General features: G+C 38.3%; 2 protein-coding genes across 3 annotated transcripts; both read right to left on the reverse strand.

Moving 5' to 3' along the window:
- Positions 1 to 323: 323 nt before the first annotated feature.
- On the reverse strand, positions 324 to 19367 carry LOC135946508 (uncharacterized). Of its 2 annotated transcripts, none has more exons than XM_065494736.1 (5): positions 19067 to 19366; positions 18477 to 19007; positions 17434 to 17886; positions 1564 to 2105; positions 324 to 564 (listed from the first exon to the last, which is right to left on the reverse strand). In XM_065494736.1, the coding sequence occupies exons 2-5, from the start codon at positions 18999 to 19001 to the stop codon at positions 399 to 401; spliced, it is 1686 nt and encodes a 561-aa protein (XP_065350808.1). In that variant the 5' UTR covers positions 19002 to 19007; positions 19067 to 19366; the 3' UTR covers positions 324 to 398. The 2 variants fall into 2 exon arrangements, with proteins under 2 accessions (XP_065350808.1, XP_065350809.1); XM_065494737.1 differs by lacking the exons at positions 324 to 564; positions 1564 to 2105 and adding exons at positions 12957 to 13197; positions 14196 to 14737 and having other exon boundaries at positions 19067 to 19367.
- A 404-nt stretch (positions 19368 to 19771) lies between these two features.
- Positions 19772 to 20566, reverse strand: LOC135946096 (uncharacterized). Its single transcript, XM_065494145.1, has 3 exons — positions 20283 to 20566; positions 20055 to 20222; positions 19772 to 19989 (listed from the first exon to the last, which is right to left on the reverse strand). The coding sequence occupies exons 1-3, from the start codon at positions 20430 to 20432 to the stop codon at positions 19783 to 19785; spliced, it is 525 nt and encodes a 174-aa protein (XP_065350217.1). The 5' UTR covers positions 20433 to 20566; the 3' UTR covers positions 19772 to 19782.
- Between the last annotated feature and the right edge of the window lie 470 nt (positions 20567 to 21036).

Raw genomic sequence — 21036 nt, forward strand, 5'->3', positions numbered from 1 at the left:
TTCGAAAGAGGTCTATATGTTTTGCCTCATTAAAATTCACCAGTTCATTATAGCGTAAAAAACTGCCGAAATTAAAAATGCTTATTAAATTACCAGTTCCAATGGCGGTATTACTTTTGCCAATCAAATATGATGGATTGCGGTAGCGGTTTTCCAGTTCCAACTGCGTGAAATAATTTTATTGCAAACTCCAGTAGCAGGAAAATGGATTCGTGTATTTTTCAACTGCTGATGCAGGATGATGTAAATAACTTTGTACATTTTGTGTTGAATCATAGGTATAAATATGTTTAATGTACAATGGCAAATGAAAATATTAAACCTTCGTTTCAAAGTCACAAATTTTATTTCTAAAAAACAAGCGATGCAAGTCAATTTTCCAGAAAAAAATAATAGCATTAGCTGATAAAATTGAGCTTTTTGTTGGACGAGCGCAGTCTGAGCGTCTCTCCGCGGTGGATCCGGGCGAATAGTCTCAGCAGCTGGATCTCCTTCTCGGTGGTGCACGGGTACTTGTTGTTGTTCATACACACCTCCCTCAGGGTCGGCGAGACGGCTACAAACCTGGAAACACAAATAATTGTTCTCTTTTATTTTAGTTTTTTTTTTAATTTTGAATAAAAATGTATGATATTTGTGGCATAATAAGATTTGAAATAATAGCTCGACCGCTAATGCAAAAAATAAAATTGAATATTTTCTCGGGATTAACAAGCAAAATTGCCGCTGACTAGCAATAAGCTAAATGTCATTTAAGCTTTTTTAGTTTACAAGATACACTGTAGAAATTAAAGCTTTTCAGGACAACAATATATAACATTTTTCCATTGTTGGCTTTACAATAAGAAAGTGGTTCTTTGAGATATGATAGGGATGTTTCTTTTGATCGCGCATTCGGTTTTAAAAAATACTATATTTTATGTATGTGAAACCAAAATGCGTCGAAACAGCTGATATCGGCCCCCTTACAATTAGAGAATAAAAAAACGTGGTGGACCACACCACATTTTTTAACGACAAGCAGTTCACTCTTGCCTGACATGCATGTCCGCACCGCCATATTGTATTCCCTCGGTTGCGCTCCTCTCGTCGGTGGCCAATATCGGCTGTTTCGGTACCGCATAGTGTCAAACATCAAGGCAAGAAACAGGAAAGTTTTGATTTTTGTTATGATTTAAATCAGAACGAAATAATAGAAATAAATTAGAGAAACGTAAAGATCCAAGTCAAAGCTAATGTGGAATATTGCGTGAAAATTAAAAAAAAATACTCAGATGAGGAAGAAAGGATTCATATTTTCACTTCTGGAAATTGTAGAAAAAATTGATTTTAATATAAAATTTTTCCCCGCCATCAATCAACTTAAAAATTCCTAGAATTTTCAAATTTATTTATTTATCAATTTTTGGCTTGATTTTTAATCCGTTCGTAGAAATCTGTCACAGGTAAATTCTAATTTAACAAGAATTATTTTCTAATAATTATTCCTCATTAGTAAAACCTATATTTATTTACAGTAATACCTATAGCTTTCGATCAAAAATAATTTAAGAAAAGTCATACCTGAGAAGCAAAGTTTCCTTGTCGAGAAAACTCTCAACGCCAACATGCTCGAGTTTCACAGTCAGGAGATGCGCGTAGACGACCTTTCCAGCCTCCGCTTCATCGAGCAGGCGGTGCATTAGCTTGACGGGCAACACGACGTTGGTCAGGGCAATCCTGTGAAGGCAGGGCGATGTCAGGGCCGCCTCCAAGGGCGCCAGGGGCAGTTCCTGTAGCTCCACCGGCCGCAAGTCCAGGGTCTCCAACTTGCGGAAGTGATTCCTGTTTGCTTTGGTGCCGATATCCAGGGGACACTGCAACTGGAGGTGCTGCAGGAGGGGACAGCGCAAGGCCACCAGGTCGAGGTCGAGGCTGTGCTGCCCGGTGATGGATAGTCTGGTCAGCGAAAAGGCCGACAGCATCAGCTCCACCTCAGACACCACGTTGACCGAGTTGAAGTGCAGCAGCTCTAGGTTGGACACGGCCTTCAGCTTTAGCAGAGGGGACACGTCAGGTACCCTGGACAGCGACAGGCTCCGCACCGACGGCACCAGACCACACACCTGCATATTTTCAATTTAATATGCAAATAAACACTAAAATTTAAACAAAATAATGATAAATATACCGTGGAAACAATATAGAAACCTTTTCAGTGACTGCCAGATTTTTATTTTAGTCCTAAATTATAAATAATTCTATGAATTTAGACGATCGGCTATATATTTCTGAGATTCCAATCCAATGACCGCGCTAATCAAGCATTTTGATGCAATTCGTACTTAATTTAAAAATGTATTCAATTATCTAAAATGATTCAAAATGTGTAGAAAATTTTCGTTTCTTCTTTCTTTAGCCTGTAGGGGTGGACTTTGAGCACGGAAGGTAATATTTTCTCCCCTCCCGTCCCAGCAGCGATTGTTAAACTCAATTTCTCTGCAGCGGCCAAGCAGTGCAAGCGCATCAATGAATTCTCAGAGCGTGGTCTCATGATTTATTGTATTTATTTTTTTTATTTACGATATAAAATGCTGTTCTTTTCTTTTTGATAAAATTTAAATGATAATTGAAATTTATTATTTTTTAATTGTGAATTGCAGTTCCTGCAACACGAGTGAATTGTAAAGCTTTGGGCACGTGTGCTGGCTGCATAATTTGAATCTGCCCGCGTAGAAATTTTTATTCCAAAAATATTCCGGTTAATCTTAGAACATTTCATATTTGTCCGGAAAAATTATTCTAAAAAATTAATTCAAAATCAATTCTGGGCTAATTCAGATTAATCTGGATTAATTTTGGAACAATCGTTCGATCGAAATGAAAATTATTCCTTAGAAACATCCTTAGAACAATCTTTTGGAAGAAAGTTTTTGAAAATATTTGAGGACATCCCAAGAACATGCCAAGATTATCCCAAGAAATTATTTTCTGAAATCATTCCCAGAACATTTTATTTCACTTTCAAGAGAACAAGTAAGTGAACTTACAAATTTTCAAGACTTTTAATTTTTTCTATTACAGCTCGAAAAATTTTTAAAATTAATTGTAATCCGCAGAGAAAATCTGCAATCAGATGATTATTTTTATTGTTTAAAAAATTTTGCTTTTATAATTATAATTTTGTCAAAATTATCAATAAATTAATTATTATAATTTTTAAATTCTGCTTTTAATCCACACTCTGTATATATAATTTTCTTGCAAAAATTTAGGAAACATTTGACAGTTTAAATCTTCTTAAAAATTAATATTTTATTCAAATTCAATAGCGACGCGGTTTGTATAAATAAATTTATATTTAATCGGATGTATTCAAGTTTTGCGGTTTGAAATTTTCCTCTGCCCCGCAGTTACAACGTAACAGTTAATATAGATGATTAACCGCGTTTATTTAAATATATTTCAATTGGTCCTGCGATCTTTTTTGTGCACATTTTATTCTTAATTTTAATCGAATTCACATATATTATGATATATCTTCCGCACTTTTAGATTCAACAAAATGGTTCTCGCGAAAATTAATTTTGCCGCAATTAATCCATAACATATTTCTTTTTTATTTTTATTGATTTTAAAATAAAACACCGGACAATTTTTTTTATTATCTGACTCAAAATTATTATGCCGTTTTTAAAGAGGCCTAAGAATAAAAAAATTATCGATAAAATTACAGCGTAAACTCAACTGAATAAAATATTTTCTTAGCATTAATTATAACAGCCAAATAAGCAGTCATCCTTAATTAATCCATCCATACTAAAGAGAAACGGGCAAAATTATCGAAGGTCATCTAGTCTGAGGATTAAAACTGACGATTTTAGGTCTGTGCTCGCAGTGGCGGCGGCTGCACATGCATGCACGCTCCTGTATGGTATGCCTGCTGCCTGCCTTATAGTTATGAGGTGGGGGAGGGGGTGACTGGTGGCGGCGGCAGGACGGATAGGTGAGCACTGTGAGCATCGAGCAGGAGCAGACAAGAGCCGACGTGCAAATTCACCAAATTCCTGCTCTATGCCACTTCTCTTTCTTCCTTTCCCGCGTCAACGCCATCCAATTTTCTCATTAATACGCCAGTTTCTGACGCAGCAAGAGTGAAAGACAAAAAGTGTTAAACAAAAGCATACGGCCCACGGCTTGGACAGTCTGGACACTGCCAACTGCTCTTGAGAAGACACGCGTCTGCATGCCAGTGGCAATGCATCTATAGCGCGCGGGCCCGTACAATTAATGCTAAGGACATCCGCGTGCGATTGAATATCATTATTCAAAAGCCATGGAGGTAATTAAAGAGTATCTATCATTCACATTATGTATTATATTATTTTTGGGAATGCATAACATTTTGTTACGTAGGAAATATAGTTTAATTATAATGTATACATGGAAATACTACATAATATATACATTATGTAATGATTTAATATTTACGTTATTTGCATACATAAAATACCATCATATGTATGTATTGTATGTACTACATTTTATTTCCCATGTTAAATGTTATGTAATCCCAACAATGATGTAACTATTTCTTCGATATGATCAAATTCGTGAGTAAATCTGAAAAATTATTCTTCCAAAGGCATGAATTCATAACAAAAAATGCCCAATTAATTGGAATATTGCTATGTATATGCGTTTTTTATGAAATCATAACTAAAAACGTATATACATAGCAATATTCCAATTAATTGGGCATTTTTTGTTATGAATTCATGCCTTTGGAAGAATAATTTGTCAGATGTACTCGCATGATAATAGCAAACAAGTATGAACGTAGAATTATGTTCATGATTATTGTAAATAATTAATATGTTAGTATGCATCATAATTTGAATTTAGAGAAAGCTTATTTAAGTTTTACTATGTGACGCTCTCTTTGTTTCAGCCTCAGAAGCTCACAGATTTGCTTAACGATGAATAAAATTTATATTGATGAGAGACATATACGCGTATAATATGTATGTATGTGTGTGTGCACATAACATATATTACGTATACATATACATACGTGTGTCTATTTTTTATACGTGCCTATATGTACACACTCTTCTGTTTTCTTTAATAAAGACTTTTACAAAATATTGGAAATAATAATATTAGTTCCAATGAGTTTTCAAAATCAATCTGCGCAAAATATGTTTAATAGAAAAGAAAATAAACGGGGTATATTTGTAATTATGTACATACGCACTAACAGAGGTTTCAGTTGACTTTAGATTTTGGGTCTTTTTAGTTTCCGGAAATTTGGACACTAAAGGCCCCGAATATTCTAATTTCTAATAAAAATATTCAGTTTACTAGTCAGTTTTTCGTTGCTTTGTGAAGGCAATCTGTCAGCTGCCACATAAAAAGCTTAGAAATAAACTTTCAAACTTCTTATTAAATTTAAAGATTTCCCATCCAAAATGTTTTGACTAAAAATGACATAGTATATTGACATAGAAAATACATTGTACTATTTTTGTGTATATATATCTAATTATGAATCACATTATTTATTCCAACAATTTTAAGCATTTACCAAATACATTTTTTTCTAAAATTTGAGATCTGTTTGTAAATAATTTTAAAAATATCTGTAGGGCTATATTAAATATATGTGTTCAGTGAAGATGACGTTGACAAGTTGGATTTTAATTTATGTTGTAAATTTTCTTGTTTTCAGACCGTGCAGATCAAATTGCATGATGGCAGCCCATTTGCAATCGTAAAGTTTATTCGTGATGTTCTGGATCTGGAATTCAAAGAAGGGGATAAGGAAGAAATTCCATTGGGATGGATCTGGTCTACAGACGAGAGCTTTTTAATCAACTACCCCAACCAGATGACAACAAAAACCCTTGCAAAATTCAAGGAAAAGTCAGCAAAGGAAGCTCAGACTTCATTTTTGAATATTTCATACGTTGAGCTCTCGCCTAAAGATGTCAAATTCGTAGCAAGCGCCAGTGAGTATGCATCTTTAAAGGTTTTTAATTATTGCTGATTTTCGTTGAAATTTTAAAGAACTATTAAAAAAATTATTATTTTTTTCTGGCAATTACACACGCACACGCGCGCGCGCGCGCGCGCACGCACACACACACACACACACACACACACACACACAACACACAACACACACACACAGTTTCTAGATTCAGTTATAAAAATTTACCAAAATGTATAAATAATATTTTTAACCATGTAAAGATGCTCTTAAATTTTCTGTCCTAGGCACAAGACTCAGCGCAATTTCTAAAATCAGAGCTAACGAAAGGAAAAATAAACCTTTCCGCAAAACCACTGATGACGAGGGTGGCCCTCGTTATCGACAATCATCTGTTTTGTTACGCGACCAAGTCTTGGCGGAGCCATCTAAAAAGAGGCCCAGGCCCTCTGCATGTCCCACTGACAGAAACATAGTTGGTATGATAGGAAAATCGATTTAATTAGATTTTTAAAAGAAAGATTTACTCATGGGACAGGTTCTGAGAACCTTGATACTGAAGAAACTCCTGCAACTCCTGAAACTCCTGAAGATTTTCCTCCAGATGATGCACTTCCTGCAGTTCAAGCTAATGGTGCAGTAGAGAAAGAGCCGGACCAAACAATAAATAGTAAGAATATTGTCATTTTTTCAGTGAATTTTGCTTTTTGATTTCATCATTTATTATCAAACGCTTAAATATTTAATTTTCCTATACAAATGTTTTTTTAAATTACCAAAAATGTATAGGCCTACATATTATGTTATAATAATTTGTAACTTTCAGCGTCTGTGACTCTGCAGGATAATTTTGAGAAGCTGAAATTGGAAATGAAGAAATTATCAGATCTTGTTCGATTTCAAAGTATTTATGACTTTAAGAACCTTATATCAAATTACTTATCTAATCGTTTTAAAGGCTCTCAGATTGACATCCTCGTGAGACAAAACGCAGAGGCTGCTGTGGAGTCCAAGGAGCATCACAAAATTTGTGAAAAGAGCTACCAGGTCTTACTAAAACTAGGACAGTGTGGCTTGGGTTCAAACCCTCAGGGTCTTGTTAGCCGAAATGATCTCGCCGAAAAAGGCGTGTCGCTCCCCTTGTCGACCGTGGCAGACATTGACGGCGTATCCAATAGGATTAAGTCGGACACCAACTTGGAGAAATCAGTGGTATGTTTTTTTAAATTTTTGGTAAGGATAATTGAATATTTAATTTCATCTTTTATTCCAGTCGACACACTTGCTGAGTAGACTCAGTGGGGGCACGGTGCGCCAAGTGGCAACATCAGCCCTGCGGGAAATGATGGTGCCTGCACTTATGTCTCAGTTAGTACTCCGCTTCTTGCACACGACAAAGGACAAGAAAATGAACAAGAAAGGACAGAAAACTGTCTTTTCCAAATTTCATATCTACAAGACTGTTCGAGGTATAATTCTATTATCTTGACAAAATGTGTTTTAAATATATATATGTTGCTATATTTCAGAATGCGTCTTAACTTACTGCAGTATTCATGGCATTGGCACAACTCCATCACTTGTTGACACTGCAATGAGCATTAGGCTAACCAAAGAAGGCCGCTCTGCAGAAGTTCCTGATAAAGGTATATCTTAAATTAATTTCATATTTTTTGGCATAAAGTTTGGATAAATGCGTTTTATATGTTACATATTGTTAACCATTAAAATTTTTTAGGCTCTGAAAGTGAAGAGCCAGCTGAAGACCAGCAAGCTGGCCATCAGTTTGAGAAAGAAGTAACTGCCAGGGCCAACAAGGACCCATCAACCAGTACTTTGAATCCCCTACCCGTGACATCGGAGCTAGACAATTCATTTGTTTGTGACTCTTCAGGAATTGAAGACGATTAAGGATGCCCAAAAGTGCACATTCGAGGACTATGAAGTGGAGGTATAAGAAACGGTTTTTAAACCTTGCCCAAGAGCACTCGCAACAAAGTTTGAATTTAGAAAAATCGGTTGTTCCTGAAGCAAGTCCCACTCTCCACACTAATAAGGACTTAAACTCTGATTTAATGAGCGGTGAACAGTTTGATGAAAATGAGTCAGGGCACGGTTTAAGTTCAAACATTAGTGTGTCTCATGTCGAAGCTGACTCCTCTTCTGAAGCTGAATCTATTCCCGAATCACTATCCGAAATTGAAGATGAAATTTCCGATGATGATTCTTACGAATCTAGACTACCATCAGAAATATTCGGTGAACGCCTTAAATTAATTTTTCACAAACATTCAATGACTTTCGCTTGCCTGACAGATATTCTTAAGGCAGCGAAAGATCATTTCCCAGAATTGCCAATCAGTGCTACAACATTTCTTAAAAATCAGGCATGCTCATCCTCGTCAGCAAAATCTATTGTTAATGTTACAAAAATTAATTCGACTGCAGGGCAAGAGTGCGCGCAAGGACAGTACTTTTATTTTGGCATTTTAAATAGTCTGGAACTGTATGTAAATCACTGTGAAGAATTGAGAGAACATGTGCTGAAAGAAGGTAAAGTGACACTGATCTTTGGGACTGACGGTGCGCAGGTGTTTAAACAGTCCAGTAACAATCTCACGATTTGGCCCTTGGTTGGTTTAGTTTTCTGTAACACAATCAATTTTGAACCTTTTTTGGTAGGAGCTTTTGTCGGTCAGGGAAAGCCTGAACATTCAGCTTTTCTTAATGATTTCAGTCATGAGTTGAAATGCTTGAACAACAATTTTTTTTCAATTGGATCTAGACAGATTAAAATAGAATTGCTTTGTGTTGTTGCCGACACACCTGCACGAGCGTTTTTGAAAAATACTGTTTGTCATAATGCACGCGAAGCTTGCGAACATTGTTTTGCTCGCCAGGGAAAAAATGGTCTCACCCGTTGTCATTTCCCGAGAGTTGAATTAAGTGAAATTCAACATAGAACCAATGATTCATTCCGAGCTCACGCAGATGTGCGGCACCATCGTGGCAATAGTGAACTTGAGCAGATCGAAAATTTTGACCTCGTTAATGATATTATTTTGGACGCGATGCATTGTATCGACGAAGGCGCTGCCAAGCGCCTTTGTTTTCATTTGCTCTATGAAAAGAAGGGAAAGGCAAGGCTGCCTAAGAATTTTCTTGTCTCAATTAACTCGCAAATTAAAAAGTTTGAGATTTTTACACCTTCAGTGTTCTCTCGGAATTTAGCACATTTAAAATACATTTCATATTGGAAAGCTACCCAATATCGTTTCTTCGTTAGCTATGCTGCCCCAGTTATTCTTAAGAACAAATTATCTAATGAGATATTTACACATATTTTGAAACTTGTTGTTGCTGTTCGCATTTTGCGAGACCCAAGCAAAGTTGTTCTTGATTTTTGGCTTGATAAAGCAGAGGAGCTTCTGTTCTCTTATGTCAACAACTATGAGATGTTTTTTGGAAAGGGACATCGCGTCTTTTTGATTCACTCCTTAATTCACATTGTCAAACAGGTTCGTGTTTTCAAATTAACCGTAGACCAGTTAAGTTGTTACTGGCTAGAGAACTTTTTGAGGGAGATCCTGAAGCAGGTTAAAAGTAGCAACAGAGTTATTGAGCAATTAATCAGACGTATGTTCCTTTACAAAACAGATTACAGATTTACTCGGTTGTTCCACCAAATTCCTAAGATCAGCCAATTCAACAAAAAATTCCAAGTAAAATACAGATCTTTTTGTATTGCTTTCCCTTCTGAGAATGACTCGTACATTGCCGATAACAATGGAGAAATTCTAAAAGTGGTCTCACTAGTTTCAAAAGATCAGGGTGAAGACACACAAATCAAATGTCAAGTATATAAAAAACTGGGCCCATTTTTCATTGAACCAATTGATTCCGCAATGTTGAATATCTTTGTTGTTAGTTTGACTAATAGTTTTATCGTTAAGAAACTCTCAGATATTGGATCTGTTCTTGTCATGCTGCCTTTGCCTGAACCAAATAATTTTGTTGCACAGCCTCTCCTTCACTCTTGTTCTTATTGACATGAACTGCATGATTAATTTGTCAAAAGCAGTATTTTGATTTGTGTTTAATTTTAAATACTGATATTTGTGTAGTGCCCAAAATTTTTGGATGCGTATGCACTCTGTCATTGTGAAACCATAATTATTATGCTCTACTGCCTGTATGTGAAATTAAAAATAAAATAATTATTCTTGGAATAAATATATATGTTTAATTATTGTGTAAATCCCAATTAAAATTTAAGACAATAATAAATCCAATTTTATTAAAAATAAAGAGCCAAGGACTAATTTTTTTCACGTTTTAAATTGATCCTGGATTAATTCGAGGAAGTTCCTAAGGAAGACCGAAGAATGTTCCAGGAATATTCTTAGGAGGAACGCAAGAGTTTTCTGACATCTCCCTAAGAACATCCCTGGGACATTCTAGGATTATCTTTTTGGGATATTCCTAGGATTAATCTAAAAACACGAAAAAGCGTCACCAATATCAGCCCATAATTGTTCCTGAGGATTAATCCTCGACCAAAGAGGTATAATCCTAGAACAATCCTGGACTAAATTTTTCTACGCGGGTGGACTCAGGGTGAGCTTACTATTTTGATATCTTAAATTTTTTTAAATGTGAGCTATTGATGAATTGTTGGATGAAAATGCATATTTTCTGTTATAAAAATTGAGCTAAGGTTGTCGTTGTAATTTGTGCTATTCAAGTTATTCATGAAATGTTGAAATTTTCCAGATCCAATATATCTGACCGGACTAAGAAATTGCTGGGAGTTTTTGAATTTCACGCAGCCGAACATCTCATCCACACAAGCCCGTGTGCATCGTGTATACAATAAGCAAAATTCCCTTCAAGGAGAGGAGAGCTAACAATCAGTTGCTTCCCCTGATGCTATGGAAGATGCTGATGTTGCACATTATGGCCAAAGGCTGTTCGGTTGCCAAGAGTGCAACATGGAATTCCCAATCAAATATCTGCTTGAACAACATCTTCTGGATTCTCACCAACTCTATAAGTATATCTGTGACATTTGCGGTGCGGTATTGAAACACAAACAAAACGTGTGGACGCACAAGAAAAAACACAACTCTGAGCGGCCGTTCACCTGTTCGGTGTGCAATAAGGGATTCAAGCTCAAGCAATATCTGAAGGACCACCTAGTCATTCACTCAGGTGAGAAGAAGCACGTCTGTCCAGTATGCAACAAGGCGTTCGGGCACAGGCAAATCTTGCATAAACACTCACGCATCCACACAACCGAGAGAAATGAGTCGGAAAAGAAGAACGCAGCCAACTCAATATCCAACACGGACAAAGATTTGCTAAAGCAAAATCGGATTTCTTATGAAATAAAGAAGTTCATCTGTGAGACTTGCGACAAAAGATTCAAGTACAAATCAGACTTGGAAAGGCACAAGAAGGCCCATAGCTTTGAGCGGCCGTTCACCTGTTCGGTGTGCAGAAAGGGATTTAAGCGCAGCTACGCCCTGAATCGGCACTTAGTCATTCACTCAGGTGAGAAGAAGCATGTCTATCCTGAATGTGGTAAGGCCTTTGAACCAAGAAGGAAACATGGTCCAACATGTACGCATGTTGCACCCGTCACATCGAAAGAAATAATTGGGAAAAAATGAACAACGCAGTCATGCAATTCAACTTATTAGTATCCGCAATTCGCATGGTTATGGAGATCGTGCTGTCAGCGGACACACCCTCACCCACCGACGACCCCTCAATTGATAAACGTCTGCCAATGCGATGAAATTCGACTTTTTTCATCAAACACAAAGAATCAAATCAAGAAACAAGAGAACTTCAGTCAAATTAGCATGAAAGTTTGTCTATTGTTGGTGAAATTTGTAAACAAGACCATCTTCTTAACGAATTTTTGATACTAGTAAATACCAATCTCCACACTAGACATAAATACATGCATTTTCATTTTGAAACAAAATCGCAGAATGAACAACATGCTCGGTGTCTGGGCAAATCAAAGAATGAAGAATGATGGCATTAATTTTGTTTCCAGTATCATGCGTACAACAGTGTGCTGAGGGAATCCTCTAGTGTGTTTCAAGCGGCCAATAGATGGCACCAGAATATAATCGATTTTAAGGCACCTCCGCTGTGATTTCAGTCTCAATCCAGGTTCTTTTAGAATCATTACTTTAAAAGTGCTGAAAACAAAAATCAGTTCAGCCATTCACTGTAGAAACGTTGGAAAATATTTTTTTTTCGGAAAATAGTATTTCACGATTCTACGGCTACTGGCTTAACCGATTTTTTTTGGTTTTCAGCATGTAAAAAACCCATTAAATATAAAACGCACAGCGGCAGGATTATAAGTATCAAATCGCATCGAAAGTTCCTTTAAATTAAATTTATTTTTCTAAAAGCGGGGGCCGGATGTGTGATAAAATTGGTAACCACTGCGCAGATCGAATAATGGCATCTGTATGTGGGAAGCAAAATGTCTCTTTTGAATCCCGTACGAGTGTCAAGAGTTTTTGAATGATCCAAAAAAGACAATTAGTTTAGAGTCATGCAAATTATACGTCATAATATTACTTTTGAGTGTGGAAAGTTTTTATTTATTTTTCCCAAAAATTGCATATTTTCGAAAGAGGTCTATGTTTGCCTCATTAAAATTCACCAGTTCATTATAACGTAAAAAACTGCCTAAATTAAAAAGCTTATTAAATTTCCAGTTCCAATGGTGGTATTACTTTTGCCAATCAAATATGATGGATTGCGGTAGCGGCTTTCCAGTTCCAACTGCGTTAAATAATTTTATTTCTTACACTCATGTAGCAGGAAAATGGATTCGTGTATTTTTCAACTGCTGCTGCTAACAATTTCAGGATGATGTAAATAACTGTGTACATTTTGTGTTGAATCATAGGTATAAATATGTTTAATGTACAATGGCAAATGAAAATATTAAACCTTCGTTTCAAAGTCACAAATTTTATTTCTAAAAAACAAGCGATGCAAGTCAATTTTCCAGAAAAAAATAATAGCATTAGCTGATAAAATTGAGCTTTTTGTTGGACGAGCGCAGTCTGAGCGTCTCTCCGCGGTGGATCCGGGCGAATAGTCTCAGCAGCTGGATCTCCTTCTCGGTGGTGCACGGGTACTTGTTGTTGTTCATACACACCTCCCTCAGGGTCGGCGAGACGGCTACAAACCTGGAAACACAAATAATTGTTCTCTTTTAATTTAGTTTTTTTTTAATTTTGAATAAAAATGTATGATATTTGTGGCATAATAAGATTTGAAATAATAGCTCGACCGCTAATGCAAAAAATAAAATTGAATATTTTCTCGGGATTAACAAGCAAAATTGCCGCTGACTAGCAATAAAAGCTAAATGTCATTTAAGCTTTTTTAGTTTACAAGATACACTGTAGAAATTAAAGCTATACAGGACAACAATATATAACATTTTTTCTATTGTTGGCTTTACAATAAGAAAGTGGTTCTTTGAGCTCTGATAGGGATGTTTCTTTTGATCACGCATTCGGTTAAAAAAATACTATATTTTATGTATGTGAAACCAAAATGCGTCGAAACAGCTGATATCGGCCCCCTTAGAGAATAAAAAAGGTGGTGGACCACACCCCCTTTTTTAACGACAAGCAGTTCACTCTTGCCTGACATGCATGTCCGCACCGCCATATTGTATTCCCTCAGTTGCGCTCCTCTCTTTGGTGGCCCATATCGGCTGTTTCGGTACCGCATAGTGTCAAACATCAAGGCAAGAAACAGGAAAGTTTTGATTTTTGTTATGATTTAAATCAGAACGAAATAATAGAGATAACTTAGAGAAACGTGAAGATCCAAATAAAAGCTAATGTGGAATATTGCGTGAAAAATAAAAAAAAATACACAGATGAGGAAGAAAGGATTCATATTTTGACTTCTGGAAATTGAAGAACAAATTGATTTTAATATATAAACTTTTTCCCCGCCATCAATCAACTTAAAAATTTCTAGAATTTTCAAATTTATTTAATTACCAATTTTTTGGCTTGATTTTTATTCCATTCGTCGAAATCTATCAAACAGGTAAATTCTAATTTAACAAGAATTATTTTCTAATAACCATTCCTCATTTGTAAAACCTATATTTATTTACGGTAATACCTATAGCTTTCGATGAAAAATGATTGAGTTGAAGTCATACCTGAGAAGCAAAGTTTCCTTGTCGAGAAAGCTCTCAACGCCAACATGCTCGAGTTTCACAGTCAGGAGATGCGCGTAGACGACCTTTCCAGCCTCCGCTTCATCGAGCAGGCGGTGCATTAGCTTGACGGGCAACACGACGTTGGTCAGGGCCATCCTGTGAAGGCAGGGCGATGTCAGGGCCGCCTCCAAGGGCGCCAGGGGCAGTTCCTGTAGCTCCACCGGCCGCAAGTCCAGGGTCTCCAACTTGCGGAAGTGAGTCCTGTTTGCTTTGGTGCCGATATCCAGGGGACACTGCAACTGGAGGTGCTGCAGGAGGGGACAGCGCAAGGCCACCAGGTCGAGGTCGAGGCTGTGCTGCCCGGTGATGGACAGTCTGGTCAGCGAGAAGGCCGACAGCATACGCTCCACCTCGCACACCACGTTGACCGAGTTGAAGTGCAGCAGCTCTAGGTTGGACACGGCCTTCAGCTTTAGCAGAGGGGACACGTCAGGTACCCTGGAGAGCGACAGGCTCCGCACCGACGGCACCAGATCACACACCTGCACATTTTGGGCAATTTTTTCAATTTAATATGCAAATAAACATTAAAATAAACAAAATAATGATAATTATAAAGTGGAAACACCATAGAAACCTTTTCAATGACTGCCAGATTTTTATTTTAGTCCTAAATTATAATTAAATCTGAAAATTTAGACAATCGGCTGTTTTTCTGAGATTCCAATCCAACGACCGCTAATCAAGCAATTTTAAGCAATCCGAACTTAATTTAAAAATATCTTCAACCAGCTAAATTGACTCAAAATATGTAGAAAACTTTCACTTCTTCTTTCTTAAGCCTGTATAGGGGTGGACTTCGAGCACGGGAGGTAACTTTTTCTCCCCTCCCGTCGCAGCAGCGAATGTCAAACTCAATTTCCCTGCAGCGGCCAAGCAGTGCAAGCGCATCAATTAATTCTCAGAGCGCGGTCTCACGATTTAAGGTATTTATTTTTTTTATCAGCGATATAAAATGCAGTTCTTTCTATTTGATAAAATTTTTGTGATTATTGAAATATTTTTTTTATTGTGAATTGCAGTTCCTGCTGCACGAGTGAATTGTAAAGCTTTGAGCACGTGTGCTGGCTGCAATGATTTGAACCTGGACTCAGGGTGAGCTTACTTTATTAATATCTTAAATTTGTTGAAATGTGAGCTCTATTGATGAATTTTAAGATGAAAATGCACATTTTCTGTTATTAAAATTGAGCTAAGGTTGACGTTGTAATTTGTGCTATTCAAGTTATTCATGAAATGTTGAAATTTTCCAGATCCAATATATCTGACCGGACAAAGAAATTGCTGGGAGTTTTTGAATTTCACGAAGCCGAATATCTCATACCCGAAAGCACGTGTGCATCGTATACAACAAGCAAAATTCTCTTCAAGGCGAAGAGAGCTAACAATCAGTTGCTTCCCCTAAGGCTATGGAAGAGGCTGATGTTGCACATTATGGCCCAAGGCTGTTCGGTTGCCAAAAGTGCAACATGGAATTCCCAAACAACCGTCTGCTTAGACAACATCTTCTGGATTCTCACAAACTCTCTAAGTATATCTGTGACATTTGCGGTGCGTTACTCGAATACAAATCAAGCCTGGGGAGGCACAAGATGGTTCACAACTCTGAGTGGCCGTTCATCTGTTCGCATTGCAATAAGGGATTCAAGCTCAAGCATCATCTGGAGCAGCACTTAGTCATTCACTCAGGTGAGAAGAAGCACGTCTGTCCAGTATGCGGCAATGGCTTTACCCAAAAAATCCACATGCAACGACACTTAAGCAACAAGCACCCCACCAAGAATGGTGACACACCTGAGCTGCCGTTCAACTGTCCGGTGTGCAAAAAGGGATTTAAGCACCGTGACACCCTGAATCGGCACTTAGCCATTCACTCAGGTGCGAACAAGCACCTCTGTCCTGAATGTGGTAAGGCCTTCACCCAAAAAGGAAACATGAACCAACATGTACGCAAGTGGCACCCGTCACATCAAGAGAAATAATTGGGAAAAAATGAACAACGCAGCTATGCAATTCAACTTAGTATCCGCAATGCATGGTTTTGGAGATCGTGCCGTCAGCGGACACACCCTCACCCACCGACGACCCCTTAATTGATAAACGTCTGCCAAAGCGATGAAGTCCGACTTTTTTCATCAAACACAAATAATAAAATCAAGATACAAATAAACTGAAGTCGAGTTAGCGAGAAAGTTTGTCTATTTTTGGTGCAATTTGTAAACCAGTGACAATTTTTTAAACGAATCTTGAATACTAGTAAAAACCAACCTTCACACTAGACATAAAATAATGCATTTTCATTTTCAAACAAAATCACAGAAGGAACAACATGCTCGGTGTCTGGGCAAATCAAAGAATGAAGAATGATGGCATTAATTTTGTTTCCAGTATCATGCGTACAACAGTGTGCTGAGGAAACCCTATTGTGTTGCAAGCGGCCAATAGATGGCACCACCGTATACTCGATTTTAAGGCACCTCCGCTGTGATTTCAGACTCAATCCAGCTTCTTTTAGAATCATTATTACTTTAAAAGTGCTGAAAACAAATATCAGTTTAGCCATTCGCTGTAGAAACGATGGAAAAGATGTTTTATTTCAAAAATTAGTTTTTCACGATTCTACGGCAATAATTGGCTTAACCGATTTTGGTTTTCAGCACGTCTAAAAAAACCGTTAAGTTTAAAATGCACAGCGGCAGGATTTAGTCTCACATCGCAGCGAAAGTTCCTCAAAATTAAATTTATTTTATTGCAGCGGGAGCCGGATGTGCGATAAAATTGGAAACCACTGCGCAGATCCAAGATGGCGTCAGAAAGTGGGAAACAAAAAGCGCTCTCTCTTTGGATTGCCGCACGGCACGAGTGTCAAGAGTTTGTTTTAACGATCCAATAGACACAAATATTTGAGAGTTAATGCAAATTTTACATCACAATATAGACCAAAACTTGCTCCTTTTCCCTTATTTTCACGTGACTGTTTTTTCGCGCCATATACTCCATAGGACGCCATACCTGCCCGTCGCACAAATCTGGCCCCCGGCCCCCGCTGTTTTATTGGTCAAAAATTATGTCTCATCTATTTAGTACTAAATAAGTCTAAAAATAATTGACTATTTCCTGAAAAAATCTGTCTTATTCTCTCAGCACTAATTATCTATAATTAGCAGTTTTACAATACCTGTCTCAGGTGGTCCGAGGTGGCGAACCTGGCGCGGAATGGCAGTTCGGCGATGTGCAGCGACTGAATGGAGGGTAGCGTCCGGTTTTTGTGTCGCTCCTTGAACGCTTTGAGCACCGAGTAGCTCGAGTTGTGGCGCAGCACCTTGAGTTTCGGCAGCGCGGCGAGCGCGTGGACACCGCCCATGATGCCGACGCCCGTGTTGGTCACGTCGAGCTGCTCGATGGCGGCGCAGCGGCCCGCGTCGGCCGTCGAGCCAGGGCAGAGCAGGAAGACGCCCTGATTGGTCACTCCGCGGTTTCCACTCACGTTGAGCCGCTTCAGGCGCGGACACGTGCGCCCAACGATGCCCAGAGTTCGGTTTTCCACGTAGCAGTTCAATTGGAGCTCCTCCAGGTTCGTTAGCTGCGACAGAAGGTTGTTCACCAGGCCATGCATCACCTGAGGGTCCTCCTAAAACCATTTGTATTTTAAGTTGAATGATAGTCATTTTTTTATTTTTTTTTTTAAAAATGAATTTTCATGGTAAGTTAGCCCAGACTGACTATTTTTTAATTTACTTCTGACCAAAGGTGCCCCAAAATCGAATTTTTCGAATTTTACTGGTTACGCCCTCTTTTTTAGCAAAGGAAATTAATTGCTTCCGGGATGAGAAAAATTATGAAAATATAATAGGGAGAAGATAAAAATAGTGCTTTTGAGTTTTGAAAGTTATTTTTTATTTTTTCAAAAATTGCAGATTTTCAAAAGGGGTTTGTGTTTTGCCTCATTAAAATTCACCAGTTGATAGAAGCGTCAAAAGCTGCCTAAATTAAAAAAGCTGATTAAATTTCCAGTTTTTTCCCCTAAATTGAGTAATTTTGTCTGTAAATTTCAGCGGGCTGTTAATAGAGAAACTTAAAAAAAATTTGGTAAAATTAAAAATACCCAAAACTAATAGTTTTTATGATTTTCAGAGTCAAACTCGGACCCTTATGGCTATCAGAGACTGCGTATAATACAAATAAATTTTTATTAATCCTATTAAAAACTTTTAATCAAACCTGAGAGACGAGCGTGGTGGAGCACCTGGAGTAGTCTTTCATCCTGAGGTCGAGCGTGGTCAGGTTGGGGCTGTTCTGCTCGAGTTGAGACACCATGAAGCGCTGGACGGCCTCGGTGTTGCCGCGGCACTGCTGGAAGTCGGCGCTCATGATGGACGTCTGCTCGGTGACGAACAGGTGGAGCAAATTCGGATTGGTGAGCACGTGCGGCGCCTTTTCGGCCACGTAGCGCACCAGGTCGCCGATGATGTTCCACGGCAGGACGGCGAACGGCGCCTCCTTCAGGGAGTAGAAGTGGCGCAAATTGGCCAGGATGCTGCGCTGGCACAGGACCTGAAGCGCCTGCAGGTGCTCCAGCCGAGATTTGAGGCGCAGCGTCTGAGAGAAGTCGAACGGCTGCGAATGGTTCGGCGGCGGCTCCATCCGAACGCCCGGCTTCTGGTGCATGTCCGACGGACAGCACATCCGCTTGCCGTCCTCTGGGAGGTCATCACTGTCCACGCTGTCCCGCCAAGACCTCTTCATAATTTTCTAAATAGACATAAATTAATTTTAGATGTGCATTTTATTGTATTTTTGAATAAATTTACCTCGAGTTTAAAATTTTGATATTTTATCCATTGGCTCGCTTCCTCTAGCCCTTTAAAGGGCCATTATCCCGTTGAAAAAGTGAAAACGAATTTAAAATCCGTGTTTGTTTACACTCCGCATCTCCGATAAACATCAAGGTGCCTTTTTCGGGGAGAATGAGGATTCTCTTGAAGAGTTTTCTACTTTAACCGCCACTGTTTGATCTTTTCTTGACTTTTTATGAACGATTTAATATTATTTTTATGAAAATCCGTGGTCACTGACAATAATCCTCGCAGCTCCACTTCCAAAACAACAGAGAGAGAGCAGCAAAAGGGGGCGGGGCCTATGGGCGGAGCTTAACCTCGTGAAAATATAATAATATTCAATCTCTTGAAGAATTTTCCGCTTATCGCCTTATATCGGTTAATTTTTCAGTTTTGAGTTCTTTAAAACGAAAAACGAACGCGTTGGTGCCCAAAACAAAAAATTCTTGATACTTTTTACTAGAAAAATGATTGGATTCGCAGCTGTATAGGTGGGCGTGGCACAATTCCAACCTGCAGAGATGCAATACCTCAGAATTTTACTTTATTTATGATTTTTATTGCTCGTGCAATTACAAAACTGATATTACGGGACCATTCGGACTTGAATTTTTGTTGTGCTTTACTTTACTTTACAATCAATTAAGTTATTGATTCTGAATAAAATAATTTTACTGGTCTCTTTTAGATCACTTTTTAGATCGTTTATTTCTACTACACATGCCGCTGGGGCCAGCCTCGTCTTTTAAATTGCAATTATTATGACTCCTCAAGTTCATCCTTGAAGATGTTGGCGCTTGCCAATCAGTTGCAGGTCTCTTCCTCGTGACACGCTCCTTCAGCTTAACCTTCTCCTCGCTACTTTTAATTCCGCTTTGCTCCTCTTCTTCCTCAGACTGCAAAACGATGATTTATTTTTTTAGCAATCGAGGCATTTTAAAATTTGAATTTAAACACGCACCGAATCAGTTGTGCTCTCGACCATATTCTGCTGCATATTTTGCTCTTTAAGCATTTTTAACAGGTGCTTATTCGTCTCGAGAATTTTTTTCTTGAACGCGGTCCACTCCACCAGAATGAGAGCACACCTTTCTCCAATTATCCGGGGCTTTCTGTCATCTTCCGTGGGCTAGATAGAATACATATTTTACGTACATTAATTCCAGTTAATAAATTGTAATGAACATACCTGGAGATTCAAGTGGTCTTTAAGTAACGTGGCGTAAGTCAAGTTGCTGTTTTCTGGCCCCGTCTCAAAAATGTCCACAGCTTTGCAGTCCTCGTCCAGCCTCTCTCCGCACATCCGACACATTCCAGTTAAATCAATTAGACTGCGCATCGTGATACTGCTTGTTTACTGCAATATTTTAGGTCTAGCTGGGCACGGATATTCCGGACGAACTAATTCTAAAACAGTTCTAAAACTCATAGCGTGTGTTTAGTGTTTACGGCCAGAAATGTAAACAAGCTCAAGCTGCCATAAGACAGCTGGAGAGTTAGGAAGGGAGTGGAACATACCGATAATTCTTTGCAGTATTTAACCGAATTAAACGCTATTTTTCACGTTTTCCTCCATAAGAACTAGTTTAAATCTTTATTTCAGCTACGAATTTATTCAAGCCAAGCAATTTTTAGTTTTAAATGTGTGTATTTGCTTTGATTCTGAGCAATAATCGGTTTTTATAACTCAATTAAACCGGTATAAGTGGAACAGTTATATCTCTTCAATCCTATTGGTTGCTTTTTAATAAAAAACGGCGCGAATTTTTCCTCTTCTTCCGCCAACATTGCACACGAGACAGGATCCGAGAGTGCGAAATTATTGCGAATTTTAAGAGCTGGCAGCAATATAGCAGCGTGCGAACGAACGTGCTGCGTGTAAAAACCGTCCTTGGCTGCGTATGATGGGATTACCGGCCTTGGTGGCAGCCTGCAGCCACCTG

Source organism: Cloeon dipterum, chromosome X (genome assembly GCF_949628265.1).
Source record: "Cloeon dipterum chromosome X, ieCloDipt1.1, whole genome shotgun sequence".
Classification (NCBI taxonomy): domain Eukaryota; kingdom Metazoa; phylum Arthropoda; class Insecta; order Ephemeroptera; family Baetidae; genus Cloeon; species Cloeon dipterum.